Here is a 23,938-nt window from a genome sequence, read left to right as displayed (position 1 = left end):
CCAGTGATTACAGCTGGACAGCCAATCTGGCCAAAGGGATATCTCAGTCCCATTCAGTAGCCCTCAGGTCAACCTTACCACTGGCCCCCCCAGAGCCTGAGTAACCCTATCTCCCCATGCCTGTAAGCTGGCCAGGTGGGGCAGGGTGCAGGCAGCAAGCCATCCACAGGCACACCTCCGAGTCCACTGTGGCCTCCTACTTCCAACCCTGCCTTGAGCCTAGACGCTCCTTTAAGCAGCTTATCTCCTCTCCTGCCCTTTCTCAGACTCTCAGACCCAACCCAGCCTCCTGGAAAGAGGGTAGGAGACAGGGAGAAGGAGGGGGAGAAGAGGATTCAGGCCAGACAGCCCCACAGGGAAGAAAGGGGGCAGGTGGCCAGAGGATTGTGCACCATGGCACACCCCTCCCAACACTTCAAGCCACCTCAGCTATTTTCCCCAAGCCTCTGAAGCGTCTGTGGCCAGGGTTTTCAGGTCAGGGTTCAATGCTTGTAACTTCCCCCCAAATCCTTTGTAAGCATCAACACCCTTCCCTCAGTCCTATTCTTCTAGGAGATAAGCGACCAAAACTTGGGGCAAAGGGGTTCATAGTAAATCACCCAGTCCAGGGTTACTTTCTTGTTTACCTGTTTACTCCATCTGCCAGGAACTAATATCCTGTTTCTCTCCTACATAGAGAAAATAAGTAATCCCGCCCCCCTCCATAGCCGTGGGAGAGGAGAGGGCTAAGCTGTAAGCAGGGGCCCTGGGGAGATGAGAAGGCTGGGGCGCCTTCCCAGCCTGGGGGCAGACCTGCAAGTTCTCCTGGGGCGGCTGGACCCAGGGACTAGCCCGCCAAAGACTACGGCTCCATTTCAAAAGGCAGAACAAAGCCAGGAGGCAGGGGGATGAACCCAGTGGTTTTTTTAAGGTTCTGTGAGATGTCCTCCGATAGGGGTACCCTCAAGCCTGTGTGGCAGTAGGCGGGCACCACACGCTCGCTCTCTCGCAAAAGGACACCCTCCGTGACTCCCCGGGAGCCCTGTCACGGGCGGGCTCCACGAGTCGCCCCCTCCCAGGCGCCTCCCTGGCTTCGGGCCCCTTTTGAGGAATGCGGTGAAAAACTGGCCCATCTACCTTTCTCCCACCCTCATTTCCTCTGTCCGGTTTTCAGTTCTCCGTTAGCTTTGTCAAGAACGTCCCCTTTCCATCCCACAGCCTCACACTCCTGTACCTAAGCCCAAAGACCGATCCACCAGGGCAGCGGCTTCCTCGCCGCCCTCGAACCCGCAGCCCGCGCGGCCCCGCCCCCGGGATCTCGGCCGCCCGCGGTGCCTCCCGAGGCTCGGAAGCCCGCGGCAGCCCCAGAGCTGCCATCCCCTGGGCGGCACCGCGCGGGCGCCTCCGCACCTCTGCCCGCGTCCCAGCCCCGCATCCGCCCCCTACTGTCGCGTCTCGCGGCCTCGGTGACTCGCCCCCCGCGCCCCCGCGGCAGCTGGGACCTCGGCCTTCCTCGGGCACCCGCCCCGACCACCGAGTCCGACCCGTACCCCCGCGTCCCCGCCCCCTGCGCCTCGGCCCCCGACAGCGGCAATTCCCCTCGGCCCCACCCCTGCATCTGCCCCGCGGCCCCGCCCCCGAGCCCGTGGCAGCCCGGTCCGCTCCCGCCGCCGCTCGGCTCCCGCTCGGGCAGCCGGTCTCCGCCACGTCTCCGCGCCCCCCGCCCCCGCCGAGCCCTCGGCACCCGGGCTCGGTCGCCTCCCAGACTCGGCGTTCCGCGGGCGCAGTCCACACGGGGCTGGGGGAGGGGGCCGGTACCTTTAACTCGCCCAGCTCCGCCATCTTGAGACATCGCCGGCGCCCGAGCCCAAGCCCGAGCCCAGGCCCAGGGACCGGCGCGCAACTCCCCACCCCGGCGCCCGCCGCAAAGGCCGCCTGCTCCGCCCCGCCCGGCCCCTGCGCCTCCCCTCCCGGCCCCGCCCGCCCGGCTCCGGACAGGCCCCGGCCTCGGCCCCTCCCTCCGCCCGACCCAGCCCCTGCGCGGCTCCGGCTGGGGTGCCAGAGCGGAGGGTCCCCGGGGGTGAGGAAGGGGAGGCGGGCCCGCAGCGCCCGAGGGAGGGCTCTGCCACGCCGGGACTGGGAGGGGGTGAGCTTTTAGAGAGCCAGAGACACTTGAAATACGGGGGGAAAGTAGCGAGAACTGCTCAATCTTAGAGAAATGGGGGAGGGGTGGCGAAGTTGGAGCAGACACCGTCATCTCCTCCTCGACGAGTTTAACCAGCTCAAGTCAAGAGTTCTACCAACTCGGGGAACGGGTGAGATCTGACCCGCTTCGGAGAAGCTGTGCAGTGGTGACGGTCAGGACGGCTGCTCTCGATTCCTCGCCCCCCACCCCCACCCCCACCCCCACCCCCCTCCCGGCCAACCAACTACCGTGCTGCCTGGGGTCCCGCGGCAGGACTCAAACTCCGCAGCAAAAAAGTTTGGTGCGACGAGCGGGACTTACCAGCACAGCTGCGGGGAGCGGGGAGGGGGCTCGGGAGGCTCGGAGGGTGGGCCGGGGAGGTGGGGGGGCTGCAAGGCTGGAGGTCGGTCGGTCCGGCAGCTGGACGCTGCAGCGGCAGCTCCGCCCGGACGCGAGCTCCGCCCGGCCCGGCGCTGGGGCTGGGGCCGCCCCCTCCGGGTGAGCCCGCCAGGACCGCGGAGGCGGGGGCGGGGGCGGGGGCGGGGTCGGAAGCGGGGAGGGGAGGGGCTCCGAGACCCGCGCCCGGAGCTTAACTCCTTGAAAGGGTGCGTGAGCCAACGGGTGGGAAGGGAGGACGTTCTGGGGACTCAACCTGCTCACTGTTGCTCCGGCCCCTTGCGCTGCTCTGCCCGCCCGGCGTGATCATGCTGCGAGGAAGGCCGGGCCGACTGGGATCTGGCCGCCTGGAGAGGTTCCTACTTGGAACGAGACTCCTCTCCCTGGGGGAAAGCCTGGGCTGCTAGAATCTAAAGTGGACCTAAGCCCCAAGTCTCCCTGTGGTCCCTCACCCCCTACCCCAAATACTCAGACCGTCGCCGGAGACCCCACGCCTTTGGTGGGGCTGAAGGTGAACAGAGGCGAGGTTTTCTTCCCAAAACAGTCGTCTTTCTGCCCGTCTATGAATTGCCTACTTTTCTTCCAAAGCCTTTGCCCTTCCAGAGACCCCATTCTCTTTAAAATAGGGATCCCTCGGTGGCGCAGCGGCTTGGCGCCTGCCTTTGGCCCGGGGCGCAATCCTGGAGACCCGGGATCGAATCCCACGTCGGGCTCCCGGTGCATGGAGCCTGCTTCTCTCTCTGCCTCTCTCTCTCTCTCTCTGACTATCATAAATAAAAGATAATAATAAAATATATATATTTACTTATTCATGAAAGACAGACACAGAGGGAAAAGCAGGCTTCCTGCCTGGAGCCTTATGCGAGACTAGACTCGATTCCCGGGGTCGCAGGATCACGACCTGAACTGAAGACAGATGTTCAACCACTGAGCCACCCAGGCATCCCCAGAGAGGCCATTCTCAACCAGGCTGATCACTCACATGCAGGTACCAATTCAAGCACCAAAATTAGGGCAGTTTACCCAAACTACATACTGGAAAAACTCAGCATTTTAGGTTAGTTGGCTGGGACCTAAGCCATTATGTCATTTGTTCAACAAACATTTGAATGCTGTTCAGAGATTGTTAGGTGCTGAGGAGATAAAAAGCTTTTCAGGAGCTCTTGGTCTAGCAGTGGCAGCAAGACAGTTAAACCTATAATTGGCATTAAAATAATAATAAATAACATGAATAACCCTCTCATATAGCTTAAACCTTCAGTATAATCCTTCCCATGAGACCCTACCCAAGCCACAAGAATGAAGGTACCAGCCTAGCAACCTCCTCAGATACCTGTTGAATTGGACCATGACCAACTACTTTGTGGATTTTGTCCATAGGGAAGATGTGTACCCTCTCCTGACACTCAGGTTCTTTCCCTGTTGCTATACTCCCTACTCCCAGGTAAGACCAAGCTAAACTCAAGCTCAAGTATTTGATTCTAAGTCTTAGCTGCCAGAGTGTCTAGGTGGCATAGTTGGTTAAGTCTCTGCCTTTGGTTCAGGTCAGGGTCCTGGGATCAAGCCCTGCAGTAGGCTCACTGCTCAGCAGGGCGTGTGCTTCTGCTGCTCCCCCTACTTGTTCTCTCTGTCAAATAAACAAAATCTAAAAAAAAAAAAAAAAAAAATACCAACTGCCCCTTCCAACACTTGAGTTTTCATCAGGCCCAGAGCTTGTTTGTTGTTGTTGTTGTTGTTGTTGTTGTTGTTGTTGTGTTCAGTCCTCTAGGTCAAACGTTACTATGAATTAGTTTGTATATCTCATAGAAATTTCAGTGATTTGGAGAGAAGGACGATTGAGAGGATAAAAAAAGAGAAGGGGGGATTCTTTGGGAGTGATAGATAAGTTCATTATCTTTTTATTAAAAAAAGATTTCATTTACTTATTTGAGAGAGAGAGAGCACGAGAAGGGAGCAGAGGCAGAGAGAGAGAGGGAGAAGCAGGCTCCCGGCTAAGCAGGGAGTCCATGTGGGGCTCAATCTCAGGACCCCAGGATCTTGGCTTGAGCTGAAGGAGGATGCTTAGCTGACTGAGCCACCCAGGGGCCCCAGATATGTTTGTTGTGTGATGGTTTTATGGGTATATACATATGTCAGAACTTACCAAACTGTACACTTTTAAATACATGCATTTATTGAATGTCAATTATTCTAACTCATTAAAGCTGTAAAAATGTAAAAGTAAAAAAAGAATGTCAACCTCAGCTTGAATCCTAATGGTTTTGTAAAGGAGGGCTCTTTTTTTTTTTAAGATTTTATTTATTTATTCATGAGAGACACACAGAGAGAGAGGCAGAGACATAGGCAGAGGGAGAAGCAGGCTCCTCTCAGGAAGCCCAATGCGGAACTCGATCCCAGGACCCCAGGATCACCACCTTAGCCAAAGGCAGATACTCAACCACTGAGCCACCCAGGCACCCCAAGAAGGGATCTCCTTTATTTTTTTTTTTAAGATTTTTATTCATTTACTCATGAGACACACACACACACACACACACACACACACACACACACAGAGGCAGAGAGACAGGCAGAGGGAGAAGCAGGCTCCATGCAGGGGGCCCGACACGGGACTTGATCATGGGTCTCCAGGATCACACCCTGGACTGAAGGCGGCGCTAAACCGCTGAACCACCAGGGCTGTCCCAGGGCTCTCCTTTAATAGTTAATTTGAAGTTGTGAGTTCCAGCATCCCTACAGGATCGCTGAAAAGTAGGAACTAGGGTGCCTGAATTTGATCCTGTATTCCAGCTCAGCAAGGACAAGAATCTTTTAATCTTTTCTGTGGTGCTCACTCTCTATCCCCAGTGCCTGGCCCATAGTAGACTCATGAAATATCAGTTTAATGATTGAATGTTATCAAAGGAGGGAAACTGCAAATCAGGACCAAGTTCCAGATTGAAGGCATTCAAAGACATAGTCTGACCCCATTGTGGTGACCAAGCTTTACCTACTCCTACCCATATACTCCTACATGTGAAGCCTGAGGGACGAGGGGGGAGAGAAACAGGAGTAGGAAGTCCCTACTTAAGTCCCATTAGACCAACAGCCTGGGAGGAATGGGGGGGGGGGTGCACACAGTAGGACTAGAGTTACTTTGGGAAATAAAGATTTGTTTATGAAATCAAGGATAAATTTCAGGGTTTGGGGTTGTTGGGGTAAGAGTTTATGGGGTTGTATAAAGGAATATTGTTTGGGAAGCCCGGGGGATGGGGAAGATTCCATCCTGTGTTAGCATTAACATCACTGACCATTCCCATAGCTCAGCCATCCTAGGATCAGCTTTACCAAAGCTGCTTCCTGCCTCATACTTGAACTTAGCCAAATAAGCTCCACCACCCCACCACCACCACCACCCCCCATCTGGACCCTCTCAGTTTTTTCATTCTTCCCACCCCACAATCCATAAATAATAAGGATTCTAACAGTCCTTTTATATTCTTTGGTAACTCAAAGAGCAGGAAGGAAAAGAGGTTCTGTTCCCCTTAATGGCAATGACTCGGATCTTTCTGATGCTCTTTTCGGGCAGCTGTACCCTCTTTCCCCATCAACCCCTCCGGTCCCCATTCTTCCTGCCTCAAAGCAGTCCTGTACCCAACCACATAAATCCCAAAGCTGACTGTCATCTTCTCTAGGATGTGATCTACACAGCTGCTCTCTTCTGGGCCAAACCCTGGAGCGGGCCCCCTATCTTCCGTTGCAGCCCCTCCCCAGTCTTCTTTCCACCCGGTCAGGCTCTTTACTGCCATACTGTGGCCTCCTCCGACCCAGCAAAACCCAGCAGGGGGTGGGCTGGGAGAAGGAACAGGGAGGGATCCAAACCGCAGTTCCAGATTGGGGAGGAATTCACTGCCTGGTGTCTCACCTAGCAGTCTGGCTGGTGGAGGGACAGGAAGGAGAGGAGACCCATGGGAAGTGGCCAAGAGAGGTATATTTTTTTTAGTCTGAGAACAGAACGGGAGCGAAAAAGCTAGCTCTGAGTATCCCTTCCCCCCTTTCCCGGGAATCAGACTTTGCATCCCACTTTGTACCTGGGCAAAGAACACAGACCATGTGAGCCCCTGTGCCTCATATCTAGATGCATAATTTGACACACAAATATTTTAGACTGTACAGCATGAAGAAAACCCAAGTCTCTCAATCTCTCCTCCTTAAAAAAGATAGTGGACGCAGGAATCACAAGATATAGAAAAAAGAAAGAGACAAATTTGAGAAAGAGAATATCAATCTCCATTTCTACAGAGAGCTGTTTTTCAAACGTGGGTCTTGACCCATTAGTAGGGGTATTTTGAGAAATATTTTTTTCCATGGAATATAATAGCAGAGAATATTATAAAATGAAAACAGTAAGGGTAAATACTATTTCAGATATATGCACCACCATATAGAGTGTATTTCTTACTGTGGCTCATAAAGTTTGAAAGCTGCTGACTTTTGGGGCCATTTGTGATAAAAAAAAAAAAAAAAAAGGAATAAGAATGAAAAAGACTCCTTCCCCCACTCCCCTTCCAACAGAGAAAACCATGACACCCAACACCACACTGCCTCCTGCTTTATTTTCACAGAGCTGGCCTCCATGTGCACCTTCTCTGGTCTCATCCGTGATGATTCCAGGCTTCAGGTTCTCAGGTCTGGGCTCCATACTGTCAGGTGAAACCCCACCTACCCATCCTCACCGCCTGCCCCCTGCCCTTCTCCACATCCTGGTGGAGCCTCTGGCAACCAGGGATGCTCCTACTCCCTGAAAGAAGATATTCAAGGGTGAAATGCACACACATCTCCTCAGTCCCCTCCCACCCACGCCAAGATGCTAAAGGGCATGTCATCTACCTGGACTGGAAAAAACTGCCAGCTGAACAGGGGTGGCAAGAAGAGTCAGGGGTGACTGCTCTCTGAATGAGTAGTGTGTGAGCGAAGGAGAGATTCTGGAGTTCATGAGGTCCCACCCTGGCAAACAACTCCCTGCCACTCTGCCACCATGGCTACTTTTCACTGGCATCTCTAGCCTGGGCCTTAGGAGAGCCATTCAGCAAGTCTTTTTAGTCCCCTGCAGTGTACCTGTTCCCTAATTCCTGCTTCTACCCAGTGATTCCCCAGATTGTGTCTTCTCAACTGACTCACTTCAAATGCTCTATGCCCCACAGGGCTCCCCAGTGTCAGCCACCACCACAAGGAGCCAAAGAAGACTCCAAATCCCATCCGTAAGTCTCTCTCCCCAAGTCCTTTCTCCAGGTTCATCCTTCGTCACCCTGATCCACAACTCACCACAGACAAATAGCACATCCCTCAGGGCACCAGCTGCCTTACTCTTCCTGGATGCTGAGGATTCGCAGCAAGATATTGTACACATCTTGTTCCATGTAGCCCTGTAAGTGGCAGGAAGGAAAGAAAAGGGGGCAAAGAAGAGAAAATGGGGAGAGACAGGCAAGGGAACATTCTGTGGTTTAGTGGAATGCTATTTACTACGCACCCTGGTTTACAGTGTGTGACTTCTCTATGGCTGTCTCCTGGTCTTTACAAGGAAGATAATAATGTCTACTTTCTGGGACTGCTGTGAGGGCTAAAAAGCCAATGACTATGAAGCAGAGCACCTGATACAGGATAAATGTTCTGTTCTTTGTAGTTACCATTCTTCCTAATAAAGGAGCAAGCCACCCAGCTCTTCTTCCTTGGTGAGACATATTTAGCTCAGGATGAAACTGAGAAAGGGTATAAGGGACAGGAAAAGGCCTTTCAGGGAGTTCACAAAGGATCAGGGAATTGGCAAGGAGGGGCAAACACTCTCTCCCCCTCACATTCATGCACATCCTCTCTTGATCTCTTGATCTACCTAATGAGATCTAGACACCTGGCACTGGAACATCTAAAGTCCAGCTTTCCAAGAAATGACAGGTATGTGCAGGTAAGAGGAAGGATCTCAAATGTAACACCCCCTGCCCAGCACTCTGTCTCTACTTCCTCCCTTGCTCACCTGAGCGGCATTCAGCAGATGGTTCCTGTAAGTGGAGATGATCTCTTCGTGGTTCTTCTGGGAATCCTGGGAGTGAGCGTCAATGAGAGATTATGTGCCCACCCTAGCACACCCACCCTGACACACACAGTCCCTCATGAGGAACAATAGAATGAACTGGTGAGCTGTTGGTAGGAATGCAAACTGGTGTAGCCACTCTGGAAAATAGTACAGAGGTTCCTCAAAAAGTTAAAAATAGAACTATCCCTATGGCCCAGCAATTGCACTAATAAGTATTTATTCAAAGGATACAAACATAGTGATCTGAAGGGCACTTGCCCCCAGTGTGTGTGGCAGCAATATCCACAATAGCCAAACTATGGGAGGAACCCAGATGTCCACTGACAGAAGAATGGATAAAGAAGATGTGATATGTATACAATATAGAATACTACTCAGAATACTACTCAAAAAGAATTAAATCTTGCCTTTTGCAATGACATGGATGGAACTGGAGGGTATTAAGCTAATCAAAACAAGTCAGAGAAAGACAAATACCACATGATTTCACTCATATGTGGATTTTTTAAAAGATTTTATTTATTCATGAGAAACAGAGAGAGAGAAAGAGAGGTAGAGACACAGGCAGAGGAAGAAACAGGCTCCATGTAGGGAGCCTGACGTGGGACTCGATCCAGGGTCTCCAGGATCAGGCCCTGGGCTGAAGGCGACGCTAAACTGCCGAGCCACCCAGGCTGCCCTCATATATGGAATTTAAGAAACAAAAGAGATGAACAGGGCAGCCCGGGTGGCTCTGGCTCGGTGGTTTAGCGCCCCCAGGGCATGATCCTGAAGACCCCGAGATCGAGTCCCACATTGGGCTCCCTGTGTGGAGCCTGCTTCTTCTCCCTCTGCCTGTGTCTGTGCCCCTCTCTCTGTGTCTCTCATGAATAAATAAAAATTTTTTTAATTTTTTAATAAATAAGATCTTAAAAAAGAGAGAGAGAGATGAACATAGGGGAAGGGAAGGAAAAATAAAAACAGAGAGGGAGGCAAAATATAAGAGACTCAACTCTAGGAAACAAACGGTTGCTGGAGGGGAGGTGGAGGGGGGATGGGGCAACAGGACGATGAGCATTAGGAGAGCACTTATGGAATGAGTATCGGATGTTATATACAACGGATGAATCACTGAATTCTATTCCTAAAACTCATAATACCCTATATGTTAATTAAAATGAATTTAAATAAAAATTAGGGGGCAGCCCAGGTGGCTCAGCGGTTTAGCGCCGCCTTCAGCCCAGGGCGTGATCCTGGAGACCCGGGATCGAGTGTCATGTCAGGCTTCCTGCATGGAGCCTGCTCCTCCCTCTGCCTGTGTCTCTGCCTCCCCTCCCCCCACCGCCCCGTGTCTCTCATGAATACATAAATAAAATATTTAAAATAATTAAACAAAAATAAAAAAAAAGAAGAATGAAGTGATCAGCTCAGTCTCCCTTAGCCCACCACTGCCCAGCCTGGCCCACTGCGTGGCCAGGCCTCTATAATTCCCAGAATCTTTCCCACACGTGCATCACTTCCATTGGCCACTCTTTTCTCTAGCAGCGTCTATTTCCCTGAGGGCAGAACATACCTGCAGCTGCAGAGCAAGGTGAGCATTTTCTCCCCGAACTGCTAAGACCTCCTCTGAAAGCTGCTCCAGCTTCTTCAACAACTCCTTGATCTGAAGCCACCAAGAAAGAAAGGGAACTGAGGAGGCCCAAGTCATTCCCCACTCCATACCACCCAGGGTCAAGGTCAACTTCCTTTTAGTGGATATGTACTATATGCCAGATACTTTTAACACTCAAGAAAGCTCTTCTTCTGTTCTGAGGAGAACAATGCTTCTCTGAGGGAAGTATTAGTATTCACATTTTGTAGATAAGGAGACTGAGTTAAGTGACTTGTCAAAACTATACAGCTAATAAGTAATGAAATAATGATTTGAACCAAGATCTCCTTGAATGCATGGTCCATGCTCTGAAGTATATACTCCCTATATGTTTTTTATATCATTCTACATTTGAGCATGTACACAACTTTTACTAAGACATCCGATTTCATCGATTTCATTCATTTCACAGGTAGTTCTAAAATTACTAAATTCGTTTGGAAATTGATTTTTTAGAATTCATTAGACATGTCTCCTAGAAGCATTACACTGACTTTGGGAGGAATCATTGGAAAACTCTGGTTTCTAACAGCGGTGTGTATGTATGTATGTCTTATTTATTTATTTATTTATTTATTTATTTATTTATTATTTATTTGCCTTGGTTTTCTCTTTGCCAGTGGAAATCTTTTGTAGAACTCACTCTGACTGAAGTGGGAGGGGAGAAGAGGAGCTTGGGGCTAGTCTACTTTTCCAAACCCATGGGCCCCCAAGTGACCTCCCCAGAACCCTAGCAAAACCACAACAACCCACCATATGATCAGGCCTCTTCCTGGGCTAATCTTTTGAAGCGAACACGTTAATAAGCCGCAGTACTCCAGGGCAGGGGCTCGCTAGCGCCGACGGCTCGGCTTCTGAATGCTGAATCCCAAACTTTAACACGGAAGCCCCGTTGTCTCTGCTAGTTATACCTTAGCCTCACCTCGCTCGGATCCCGACCCCCAAACCCCGAGACCCGGGGGAACACGGTGGTCCTTGCGAAGGCCTTGCTGTTGCGCTCAAGGTGTTCATCCGGCTAAACCAAGCTGGATGCACGTTAGCGGACCCCGAAGCACCCCTTGTCCGATGGTTGCCCGGCCGGCTCACCTTGGCCTCCTTGTCCCGGCAAGCGCCGATGAGATGCTCCACTTTGTCTTTGAACCGCTCGGCCGTTTCCTCAAACTGCTGGGAGCGGCCGCGCATCTCGCTGGCCCTGCGCTCCTGCTCGGCCGCCCGCGCCGCCAGCTCCCCGCTGCGGCGCCGCTCCTCGGCCACGGCCTCGCGCAGCGCCCCCGCCTCCCGGCACGCCGCGTTGTACTTTTCCAGCAGAGCCTTCAGCTCCTGGCCCCAGGCCTGGGCCTGGGCCACCAGCGACCCCCGGGTCTTCTCGTGCTGCCTCAGGCTGGCGGCCTCCCGGGCCCTCAGCTCGGCCACTTCCTCGGTGGCTTGGTAGAGCAGCTGCTTCAGCTTCCCGATCTCCTGACTCTTCCCGCTCATCGTGGCCTGGACGGCCCGCAGCTCCTCCTCCAGCTTCCCCAGGTCTTGCTCCAGAGCGGCCACCTCGGGGGGCGCCGGGGCCTTGGAGGAGGCGGCCGGGCCGGGGGGCCCCCGCAGCTGCCGGTTTTCGTGCTCCAGGCGGGCCAGCGCCTTCTGGCCTTCGCGGTGCCGCTGCACCAGGGCGCGGAGGCGGGCCCGCAGCTCCTCCAGGGGCTCCGCCGCCGCGCGCCCGGTGCTGCCCTCACCCGCCAGGTCGGGCGGCAGGGAGTCCCACAGCCCCTGGAGGCCACTGGTCTGGGAAGCCAGGCGCTTCCGCAGTTTCTCGGTGGCCTCCTTCTCCAGGGCCAGTTCGTCTGTCAGCAGCCCCACACTCCGCCGCAACTGCATGAGCTGGACGTGCGCCTCGGGCTTGGGAACGAAATCCCGCTGCAGCCGCTGGCTCAGGGACTGCAGCTCCCCCTGCAACCGCCGCCTCTCCTGCCCCAGCTCCCCCAGCTCCTCCAGCAAGTTAATATTGCTCAGTCTCAGTGCTGCTACCTCCTTCTCCAGCTGTCCCTGGGCCAGACCTCCTCCTCGCATCTGCTCCCCTCCAGGCTCCCCCGGGGCCCCAGGAGCCCTCTTCTGCCCGCCTTCATTCTCTTTGGTGATGGTCGCTGGCTCTGCCTTTGGGGCTCCCTCGCTGGGCTCCTGGGCAGCAGCCTGAGGTTTCACCTGTAATCCTGCCTTTGCCCGATCCAGCCTCACCAGCACCTGCTCCAGCCTGGCCTCCATCTTCTCCCAGGCAGCTGCTGCAGCCTCAGCCTGGGGTGTCCCCAGAGCTCCCTCCAGGACCCGTCTTGACAGAGCCCCCCGCGCAGCATCCTTTTCTCGCCACACCGCAGCCAGCTCTTCCCTCAGTTGTAGTAGGAGCTGATTCACGGCTGTTGTGCCCAGGGGTTCAGCCACTGTGCCTGTCGGTTCAGCCCCTGGGGCCCAGGGCCTCTCTTTCTGGCCGCCACATGGCTTGTCAGTATGATCAGGGCCAAGGGCCTGTCCACCGTTGGTGGTCAGCTGCTGTCCTGTGGCTTTCCCAATGGTCTCACAAGTTGGGCTCTGGGGTGGCTCTTGTTCTTCTGGTGGGAACCTTCTGGGGGCTTCATACTGAATCTCCCCTGTGGTTGAATCCTCAGCCTTCTTAGAAGCTAACACCAAGTTGGCTGGGGCTACAGCTGCTGCCTGCTGCCGCTTCCTTAGCTCTTGAATGCGCTGAGCCAGCAGGCCCAAGGGACAGCCATGCTCCATACCATCTCCTCCAGGCCGGAGACTAGAGCTCTGCCCTCCTGGAGCTCCAGGCTCTTGGGATAGGAGGAGCCCCAGCTCGTGCACCTGCTCTCGAATATGGTTCTCCAGGCCCAGGTAGGCTGCAGCTTGAACCTTAGCCTCTTCAGTCTTTTGCACCAGCTCCTGCTCCAACTGGGAAACCTTCCTCTGCTCCTCTTCATACTTCCACCTCCACTCATCTGAGCATGGGTCTTCCTCCTCCTCTTCCTCCTGCTCCTCCTCGGGCTCTGCTCTGCATGGGCTCTTAGGTGGAGAACCCACGTGAGGCTCAGATGGAGAGGCCTACATAGAAAAAGGAATAGTGAGTTAAAGGCAGCAGCTAGTCTAGCCCCGGGAGGGCCTTTCCTCTCTTAGACTGTCTTGTTGTCCCCAAAGATCACTATTTGGGAGATGCCCCAGTGGGATAGCCTGGGGTGGGTCAGAAGCAAGAGACACATAGGGTCTTACCTGGTATGCAAGATCTGGATGTTGAACAAGCCCCTGACCTATATGAAAAAGCATGGGGAAAATGAAAGTGGAGACAGGTCTTCTTCTAGCCCACGCTTTATCTCCAGACTTCTTTCCGTTTTTCTTTTCTTTTCTAAGATTTTATTTATTCATGAGAGACAGAGAGAGGCAGAGACATAGGCAGAGGGACGAGCAGACTCCCTGCAAGAAGCCCGATGTGGGACTTGATCCCAGGACCCTAGGATCATGCCCTGAGTCAAAGGCAGATGCTCAACCGCTGAGCCACCCAGGTGTCCCTATCTCCAGTTTTTTTCTGAGAGGAACAGCCCCCAATGTGATGACTCTTCCCACACACATCTTTGTGGTTCCAGGAGCCACTGCTGTTGAATGGGTCCCCAAGTATCTAACATTCCTGGTTCCCTTAGCCCAGAGATAGGCTAGCTCATTCATTTTGTTTGCTCACTTATTTAATTGGACGCTGTGCCAGGCACTGATATAGGCACCAGGACCTCTGGTAAGCAGAACAGCCATGGCCTGTCATCTGGGGGGGGGGGGGGTTCCGGTCTAGTAGGGAAGATGGAGATTGACTCACAAATCACACAAACAAATACACAATAACAACTCATAAATGCTAGCAGTAGTATAAGCCAGAGTTGCCTTCAGAGAGACAAGGCTGCATTCAGGAATTTTGTGACCATACTTTTGGGATATTGGGGTCATTTCACAGTAGCAGCAATAAATAAGTAAACCCTCACCTAAAGTGACAATTATTTTTCAGAGGGATTATTTCTATGGGAACAAATGGCATTCTAAGAAGCTTCTTTGATCCTAAGAAGAATTTTGAAGTTACAAAAGGGACTCAGCTTTACCTCCCCGCTGCCCCCGGCGGTTCAGAGCCTGCTGCAGCAGCTGGCACAGCACTTTGTCTTGTGTGCAGAGAGCGTAATGCAGAGCGCCGTGCCCCATGCTGTCCATTGCCCCTGCATCTGCTCCATGGCTCAGGAGCAGTTCGGCCACCTCAGCGCTGCCTTTCTCACAGGCCAGGATCAGAGCCGATCTGTGGGTTGGGACAAATCTAGGCATAGGCTTTCCCCAGGAAATCCAGGAGTCCTGGTTCCAGGAATTGCACTCCTGGAGTCAGATCTCACTCAGTGTGGTGAGGAGAACCACAAACCAACAACAAAAAGCATTAGACCAGACCAGAACTTTCCAAATGCTGTTTCTTGGAGCTGCAGCATCAGAAAGCCCAGGGCCAATTAGGAGGGCTCTATTTTCAACTACTGTATATATGGAGGTTCTGCATAAATTCCTTTTTTTTTTTTTAAGATTTTGTGTTTATGTATCCAAGAGAGACACAGAGAGAGGTAGAGACACAGGCAGAGGGAGAAGCAGGCTCCCTGCAGGGAGCCCGATGCAGGACTAGATCCCAGTACCCCAGGATCATGCCCTGAGCCAAAGGCAGACGCTCAACCACTGAGTCACCCAGGCATCCCTCTGCATAAATTCTTCATTGGAAAAAGGATTCCATTGCTTAGAGGATAGTTTGAAAACCAGTAAATTGAACTAATGGATCCAGAAGAATGGATTCTACTTCCACAGTCATCTATGCCAGGAAAATGGTGGTGGTAGCAACTGAATAGGAAAGTCTAAGGAAAACTTTCTCAACTGCAAAACAGCAGCCAGAGCTCTTCCAAACAACTGCTCAGAATGAAGGAGGTTCCTGAGAAAACAGAGACCAATCTTCTTTCTTCCCCCAAACACACACATACACACACAGACATACACGTACACATGCACATGCAGACACATTTGCCCCGGGGCTCCTTTCTAGAGTGGCCAATGTCTGGATTTGGGATGGGGAGATAGAGAAGGCTCACTTGTCATCCTTGTCTGTGACATTAACTCGGGCACCTCTCTGCAGTAGCTGTGAGCAGATAGCTGCGTGACCACCCAGCGATGCAATCATCAGGGGTGTCCGTCCATCCTGCACAGATTGTGGGAAGGAAGTTCAAGAGGAGCCCAGGGGAGCCAGGGGCTTGACAATTCTACCAACTGCCCTCTCCCGACACGTCTCCAGAAAAAAGCCCAGATCCAGGGGCAAAATTCTCCTTTCTGAAAGGTTAGAAGCTCTCCAGAAGATAAGGACTAACCTCTCCATGAGAGAAAGGAGGAGGAGTGGAGGGAGAAGGAAGAGGAGATGTGCATAACCCCTGGTCAACAGAGCTTAGCTAGTCAAGCTCAGAGAGAACAACAGCCTCCCTGTGCAGGGCACTGCCCAGCTGACACTCACATTATCCAGGACGTCCAGGAAGGCTTCATGGTCACACAGCAGGAGCACACTTGACGCACAGCCAGAGGAGGCTGGGAGGGTTGAGGGATGATTGGGTTAAGGAGAAGCAGGAAGGACACCTACTCAGACTACAGCCCTGCATTCCCTCCAACCATTTTAGCAGTCAGCCCTGGCCTACCCTGCTCTCCAAATGTTGTCCTCCCCTCCCTTCCAGCCCCCTGGTCCCTGCAGCCCTGTTTCCCACCAGCCCCTTGGCACACACCTGCCCAGTGCAATGGACTTCGGTTTTCTGCATCCACAGCATCTTCATTGGCACCATGCTGCAAAGAGCCACCAAGGGAGGCAGCATGGGGCATGGTAGTACCATCCTTATCACATACCCACCCTGTTGAGTCATCAACTTCCATAGTACTATGGGGAGGGAAAGGAGGACCTTGGCTCTGGCCAACTACTAGGCAAGCCCAGTCTACTCCTTGCAGAGGATAGGCAGCCTTGAATTTCAGCCCCAGTTCTTAAACCTAGGGCCTAAGAAAAATCAGATTATAGACAAATAGGCACATTAGGGAAAATGACTTCTGAGTCCATGACCGGTATCTTAGGATCATAATTGGGGAACTTGGAAAGGTCTGGAAAGAACAAAAGCAGAACAGCCATTCGCCCAGTGACCTGTTGAGCTATGCCTCTTGGACTTTTGGAGACCGGCTTACAGATTGTCCGCGTGTCATTTCACATATATATTTCTCTTAGTGCTCCCAGATTGCAAGCTCCTTAAAAGCAGACAGTGGAACACTGGATTAATTTGAACACTCCTGTCCTCCTCTCACTTGCCCACCTGCTGGGTGGTTAGTCTCTGCAGGGGCTCTGCCAATGGCATGTGGATGACTGGCAGGCAGTCCCCGGGAGCTCTGCTTTATAACCTGCCCTCAAGGGCAGCGTTAAGTGTGGTGTCTGCCCATAGTAGGTGTTACATAAATATCTGTGAATTAATGAATACATGATGATCAGCTCTCTTACTTGGGATGAGAGGGGTCCTGTTGATCAAACATTGCTTGTGACCAGAAGACACAGAAGATTTAGAAGATTCTGGGCCCATTTCTTCCCTTCACAAAAGTAGTATCAAAAGGGTGCTCTTACCTGCAGCAGGACCTTGACACATTGTGGCTGGCAGGAGATGGTGGCCAGGTGCAGGGCAGTGCTTCCTGGAAAGAGAAAGAGGGGGAGATGGAAGGTGGGTGGCCCCACGCATGCCGATGACTCACAGGGAGGGAAGGCAAGAGACGCACAGATAATCAGGGGGAGATTAGAGAGAGAAGCTCTCAGCCACACAGGGCCTGAAATTCCTGTTCCCCCAGTGCCTGGAACCTGTGCTGGAGGTGGGAGTGGAGGTGAGGTAAACCAGCTTGCAGGGAGAGGAGCCCCCGGAAGGATGCTGGCCAGAACTGATGGGGAGAGGAGTGGGAGACCACAGGTGGAACCTCCAGCAGTCAGCCCTCACCGCTGCTGCAATGAAGGGAGAGACCAGCAGTGCGGCCCAGCGCAAGACCTAACTCACCGTCCTCGTTCTTGCTGTTGATGTCAGCCCCGTTTGCAAGCAGTATAGTTAGACATTCTGTCAGGCCTTTGGAGGCTGCCAGATGGAACCTGCTGGAATCAAGGCCAAGGGGCAGAAGGATGAAGGGACCAGCGGATGAGGGATACAAGAACCTTCATAAACACTGCCTGCTATGCTTCTTCACCCCAAAGCCAATCCCAAAAACAGACGGGGAAGTTCCCCTAGCCTGACTTCCTGAGGAAAAGGCCAGAGGAGGCTGGAAGCCAAAACAGAAATAAGAGCTACAGGTCTCAAGCCACCTAGACAATCGTGGGGTGTCCAGCGAACATGGAACTACCTGTTGCTCTGACCACAGGACCCTTAATAGCCTGGACTGTCATAGGAGGAGGCAGCTGGAGCAGACAGAAGGCTGGGTGGAAGGGACGAGGGATAATCTCCCTCCTGGCCTCACCATCCCACCTGGCCAGCTGATGCTCACGGCTACAACCACTTTGTTCCTAATTTCCCAAGCTACACACCCTCCTACTTGTGCAATAAGTAAACACTGTATTTAGGGAATGTATCAGTTTTCTGTTTGTTTCATGGGCTTGATGTCCTTTTGTTTTGGGGGCTTCCCCACCAAGGTTTGTCAATCTGGGCCATGAGACGGATGGGACTCAGAGACGCTATCTCTCCCCTCCCTGTTTGCAGCACTTGATCCGTAGCAAACAATGATGGATATGTTTGCTGATTAAAACAAAAAAGGCTCTGGGGCTTTAGGCATTCCCTGGTCCTACCTCATATCAGGGTTGGAGGCTTTCGAAGGGAGCCACATATCAAGGGGGGCCCGGGAGGGCTTACTTACGGAGACTGGCCGTTGGAGTTCAGCTTGGTGGGTCGGGCAGACTTCCTTGAGGCCAGGGCAGCCACGCGTCCCACATCCCCCCGCTGCACCGCCTCCAGCAGCTTCTGATCACGGCGGTTCCATCTCTCCACCTGGTCCAGGGCCACAGATTGTATGAACACAGGGGGGTGGGGGTGGGGTAGAAAAAGGAAAGGAGATGGTTAGGATGTCTGGCCAGGGAAAAGAGACTTCTGCAGGCCACCGAGAAACTACTGCTGGGTATTGCCTGCCCTGGACCAAAAGGTACTTGGACTAGTGGATTAAAAATCGTGTTCTACAGGTGCCTGGATGGCTCAGTGATTGAGTGTCTGCCTTTGGCTCAGGTTGTGATCCCAGTGTCCTGGGATCGAGTCCCACATGGGGGCTTCCCTTGAGGAGCCTGCTTCTCCCTCTGCCTGTGTCTCTGTGTCTCTCTGTGTGTCTTATGAATGAATAAATAAATAAAATCTTTTTTAAAAAGTCATGTTCTAGCACTGAGGGCAGAGTTTTTCAGATGTCCTTTTTGTTTTTGTTTTTGTTTTTAATCATCATGTGATTATTGTTGTTAGGTGCACCAGCTCAGAGCAATCCTAGCCATGACTCCTTTCCCTTCTGCTCTCTAGGTCTTGCTAGAGCAAGCCGAGCCACGCTGACCACTCCCTTTTGGGCTCACATTACCTCTCACCTCCCCATGCTGCTCTGCTTCTTGTCCTCAGATTTATGAGACATCAAGGCATCTAGCTTCACATTACAGCTAGGAGTCCAAATATCCAGCCATACCATCCAGCCTTTTGGCTGTGGGCCCCAAAACTGGGAGGGAAAGCAGAGTTTCTCTCTTCCCATCTCGTTTCTATGTCCTTTAGTTGATTGCTCTTCCCCTTCCATGGCACAACCACCCAAAGGCAAAAATAGGTCTCTAGCTAGGGTTGAGGAAGCAGCAAGAGGCAGCTCTCCTGCTCCTCCCTCCCCAACCCTCTCTTCTCTTTTCTCTGGCAGGGAGCAGCTGTCCCAGGCCACAGCCACACCTGGGCATGCATTGTTCTATCATTCCAGCTTGCCTTTTGAGGGTGGTAGGGTAATTACAATAATTGAGGTATCACAGGGTGTGAAAGAGAGAGAGCTGTGTAAAAACACCCAGGGCTGAAGGCACAGAATAGCCTGATTGGATCCAGAGAGGGGAAGGGGAAGGAAGACAGGATGCAAAAATCTGTGGGACGGTGGAAAGGGTCCTGGATGAATATTTTGTCAGCAGTCCTACTTTCTCAGCTATGTGACCCAGAGTAAGCGATTGAACACCTCCGTTTCCTCATCTATAACATGTGGGAAATAATAACTACCTCATCATGTTGTGAGCATTAAATGAGCTAACCTCATATAAGGTATATAAATTCTCTTCATAAACTGTAAAAAACCATACCAGTGCATGGTATCCTTATAACCAAACAGGAAGCAGTGAAGGATTGGTGGTGGCACATCACATTTTATGAGGTATAATCTCAACAAGAAAGAGGCTTTGGGAGGAGGTGGGAAAAAATAGGTTCTATGGAAGCCAAATAATTAATTTTCAAATACTGTCTACCTAGCCAGGGCAAATTATGTAGCAAAATCAGGGAAGATTTGAAATGCCCAAGCCATAAAATGATCTTGGGCTAGATGGATGATAAGGTAATACTCCGGTCCAGCACTTGTAATTCTTCATAGTCATTTCAAGTGCTGTTTCCATTAGCCTCTCCACATCCCCAGAAAGGAGTTAGGGCTGATATTATTTGATCTATTTGAAAGCAGAAGAAACTGAAGTGTGCTGAGGTTGGATAATTGTCCAGGTTCACATCACAAAATAGGGGTAAAATTGAAATTAGAACCCAGGCCACCTGACGGGCCCGACCTGGTTCTCACCAGCAGACCACATATACTATGACAGAGCCCTGGAAGAAGGTTTACTTATTACCATGCAAACAGTTTAAGACTGCCTCCAGGCCAAAGCCACCCACCCTCGAAGCTATTCCCTACACAGAGAAGAGTCTCTGAACAGGATAATTCTCAAAAGACAAAATAAGCCAAATGACTGGTCCACATACCAAACAGATTCTAGAATGTAGGAACATGTTATCCAATGTCCCTTAGGGACCAGTTACCCTCAGAAAAAACAGAAAGCTGTAATTATACCTCCACCACAGGATGCTGCCATCGGTTGACCTCTAATCTGAGGTTCTCTGTTTAAATCCTGATTCTAACACTTTCTATGCTGGTGAATTTAAGTATGTAACAACTTCTTCGAACTTCAGCTTCCTAGTGATATAACACACCACAAAGCACCTAGCACTGTCTGCCACAGAGTCGGTGTACAATAAATGCTGGGTCCAATCGTCAACCTTCCTAGCTTTGCTGGACACATTTTGGATGTACCAGCAATTCTGAATTCAGAGTTCTTCCCCCAGGGAAGTGAGAGGAAGGGATCTTGCTTGTATCAGCCAATGTATAACAGCCAGACTATAGAGATGGTAAAAGTGCTTCTTAGCAATGTAGAGACTTTTCTTTCCCACTAGACAGCTCTAAATCCATCCGATTTATTTCCTATAATCTTGTTACACTAAGAAGATTTTAGAATAGGTGGAAATTCATCATGGTCAAACCTCTGCAGAGCTAAGATGGAGAATAGAGGGATGCTTCCAAATTCCAAGATCCAGTCCTCGGAAGAGAGGCACTGGATCACCATCACAGCCTCAAGAGAACAATCACCACATTAATCAGCAGACTCAAAAACAAGGATAAGCTCTGTATATATGTAGCCAAGATTAGGGGGCTTTTGTAGGAGTAATTGCAGCCTCTCCTTATCTCTGGCTGGGTGCCTATAAGCATCCTATTGAGATGGAACCCACCAACAGAAGAGAAAGAGTAGCTACCATTGTAGGACAGGTGAATGGATATAGAAAGGCTGCCCTAGAGGATCCAGGAACTGACTCTCAATATATATATTTTTAAATGCAATGGACATTCCTCTAAGTTGATTCCAGTAAGCACTGGCCAACTGTTCAAAGCTATTTTCTGGTCCACTCCCTACATAGGCAGGTAAGCTAATATATAAGACATCCTCAAAGGCATCCTCTATTTGACTAAAATAAAATGAGATTGTAAGAGCTGGTGTGTGTGTGTGTGTGTGTGTGTGTGACTTCCTAAATTTTGGATAACTTAGATTAATTTGAAAATGATCACTGATCTGTCAGTACTGGTCTCAATCAAAGGATGCAGGGCTCTGGCCCTGGACCCAGGGGCGGGAGTGAGGACAGGCAGGGGCAATCCTCTGGTATGACTGGGAAGCCAGGCTTTGGGAGTGGCCAGGAAGGCTGTTGCCCTATTTCTTTGACAAAGGGTTCAGAGTAGTTAGCCACCCAGGGAGTGGAGAAATTTATCATAAGGGTGAGGAAGTTTCAGGAGGAAACAATTTGCAGCTGACACTGGCCGATTTTTAACCTTTTTGCGATCCTATCCCGACTGAGAAAACAGCTCTTTCCAGCCAGATAGTTCTAAATCCACCCAATTTACTTCCTATAAGCTTGTTACACTAAAGAGAGTTTAGAATGAGTGGAGATTCTTCATGGCCAAAACTCTGTAGAGCTGGGGTGAAGAACAGAGGGAGAGATATTTCCAAATTCCAACATTCAGCCCAGTGCTCACTCCACCACCTTGGAAAGACTGGAGCCCAAGGATTGGGGAATAGGATAAATGAAATAATCTTCCATTCCTAAGGGCAGGCAGACTCCACAGACGTGAAAGGGAAGGGCAATGCGGAGGACTCTCAGCCACTAAGGAAGAATCCATGTGAATAAGAAAATCATTAACAGTTAAGATGGAGTTTCTGGTACCTGTCCTAGTCATCCAGTAAATGCATTTTGATTGGTTGATCTGTGCGTGGAGACCAGGTGAAGAAAAAATCCAAGTGGGACAAGAACAGGCCTCAACAGAGTCCCTACTCTTGCCTCATAGCTCACTCACTTCCAGGCTTCTGCGGCCTGCCCGTGAAGAGTGAGCTGAACATTTCTCATGTTTGCTTATGAATGACACTCCTAAGTCAGGTTCAGTTACATCATATTCCCACGGGTCATTGGCTACCTCACTTCTAAATGAGCCATCATCCCAACCTCCCCAGAAAATGCCATCCCCACATAGGAGGTCTCTCTCTAAGAGATCTTCAGGGAAGAGACAGCTACACCCTCTCTGTGCCCCACCTTCTGTAATCTATCTCGTGCTGTGTTCTGGGAGAATGTGGCGAGAAGAGGGACTTCTACTGGGAGCTCACAGAGTGCATCTACTCTATCCTCTTCTACTGTCACCTTTCCCCAACTCAGTCCAGAGAAGCGGAGAATACAAGCCCTAAGCAACTGGGAGGGTTTAGAATGAAGGAAGATTCTGGGGAGAAGAAGGCAGAAGGCCTTTGACTTGCCCAAGAACCAGTCTGATAACCAGACACTGCAGTGAGCTGGCTAGGGTGGATTCTGCAGGCAACTTACCCAGTTTCTTGGGGAGCAGCCAGACAACTATGCCTCCTCTGCCAGTGCCTGGGAGGATGGCGGAGTGCAAGACTAATCCACAGAGAGCAGGCAAAAGGAGGTTGGGGTAAAAGGGGGAAATGTGGTGTTGAACAACCACTGGAAAGAGAGGGGCAGCAGTTGAAGGGGGAACAGGAGGAGGCTGCACCTGTGTGGGAGCACCAATTGGAAAGAGGGTTGGAGTGATGTCAGAGAGCCAGTGGTGCTGATGAGAGAACAGGAGTAGAAGGGGTGAGGGGGCAAGGACAGAGAGAACTCTATGAAACAGGACTAGGGGAAGGCACCGGCCTGGGCGTTTGTTGGGCCAAGAGGAAATAGTAAGGACAGAGCCCTACGGGCTGGCAGGATTGTGAGGACAGGTCAGGGCTGAAAATGAGGCCTTGAGGCAGGACTTGGGAGATAGAGCAGGACCTGGGACTGAGCAGGGGCTGGGGATAGAGCAGACGTTTGGAGGTGTTCAGTCCTGGAAGACAGCAGAAGTAGACAGGACCTTCCGGGAGGGGCAGAGCCTGCAGGAAACATCTCAGAAGTTGGGGGTGTACATGCTAGGAGGACAAGAAAGGGCCAAGGGGAAGGAATTTGGGGAGAGCACAGGTTAGGAAGGCAAGTCAGAGGCGAGGAGACAGGGTCTTGAGGAAGGCAGGGCTGGCAGGCTGCACTGCGGGAGAGGAAGCGCTGGAAAGACCCATAAAGAGAAAAGGCGACGGTGCGTGAAGATGGGACTCAGGACTTCTGTCACCAGGGCTTGCCCAGCCCCATCCTCCCAGACATTTTGGCACCTACCGCCACCTGTGAGCTGGAGCAGGAGAAGAAGCGCTTCATGGCCGGGGCCGGGGCCACGGGGGGAAGGGGACGCGCAGAGAGCGGGGCTACAAGTTCCCGAACCCCGGGACTCGGCTGCGGCTCCGCGCGAGGGAGCTGTCAAAAGCAAAGTGGGACCCGCCCCAGGACCCGCCCCAGGACCCGCCCCAGGACCCGCTGGGCTCAATCAGATGCAAGAACCCGAGAACTGGGCTTCAAACTCCTCCCCTGGCCCTGCCCTAGTCTGACGTTGCAGAAGCCAAAAACCTGCAGTCTTTGGCTGAGATTTTGGACGAGGTGTCAAGCCTCGCCCTCCAAACCAAACCCGCCGGCAGCTCCGACCCGCTCGGGGGAGAAGGTACCGCTCGGGCTCAAGCGAAAAC

General features: G+C 51.9%; 2 protein-coding genes and 1 long non-coding RNA gene across 6 annotated transcripts in view; 1 reads left to right on the top strand and 2 right to left on the bottom strand.

Annotated features, from left to right (window-relative positions):
* Positions 1-2,635, bottom strand: part of PIAS3 (protein inhibitor of activated STAT 3) — a 10,668-nt gene extending 8,033 nt beyond the window's left edge. For 2 of the 4 annotated variants that reach the window (XM_077842516.1, XM_077842519.1), the window contains exon 1: positions 1,798-1,914. In XM_077842516.1, the coding sequence (XP_077698642.1) occupies positions 1,798-1,821 (24 nt within the window). In that variant the 5' untranslated portion in view covers positions 1,822-1,914. Of the gene's footprint in view, positions 1-626; positions 1,255-1,797; positions 1,915-2,485 lie in introns of those variants that run through there. The other 2 variants (XM_077842517.1, XM_077842518.1) reach the window with 2 other exon arrangements.
* Positions 1,997-7,124, top strand: LOC144280470 (uncharacterized). Its single transcript, XR_013348862.1, has 2 exons — positions 1,997-2,336; positions 3,187-7,124. It is a non-coding gene; the product is annotated as an uncharacterized LOC144280470 (long non-coding RNA).
* On the bottom strand, positions 6,807-23,938 carry ANKRD35 (ankyrin repeat domain 35). The gene is made up of 14 exons (XM_077842515.1): positions 23,538-23,938; positions 18,190-18,320; positions 17,346-17,434; positions 16,928-16,992; positions 16,056-16,113; positions 15,794-15,864; positions 15,381-15,487; positions 14,373-14,560; positions 13,504-13,541; positions 11,347-13,338; positions 10,183-10,272; positions 8,571-8,636; positions 7,865-7,965; positions 6,807-7,340 (listed from the first exon to the last, which is right to left on the bottom strand). Exons 1-13 carry the CDS (start codon positions 23,574-23,576, stop codon positions 7,903-7,905), a joined length of 2,997 nt encoding a protein of 998 aa, XP_077698641.1. The 5' UTR covers positions 23,577-23,938; the 3' UTR covers positions 6,807-7,340; positions 7,865-7,902.

The sequence above is a fragment of the Canis aureus genome, chromosome 12 (assembly GCF_053574225.1).
Source record: "Canis aureus isolate CA01 chromosome 12, VMU_Caureus_v.1.0, whole genome shotgun sequence".
Classification (NCBI taxonomy): Eukaryota; Metazoa; Chordata; class Mammalia; order Carnivora; family Canidae; genus Canis; species Canis aureus.
The sequence above is the reverse complement of the archived record's forward strand: the minus strand, read 5'-3'. Positions and strand labels throughout refer to the sequence as shown.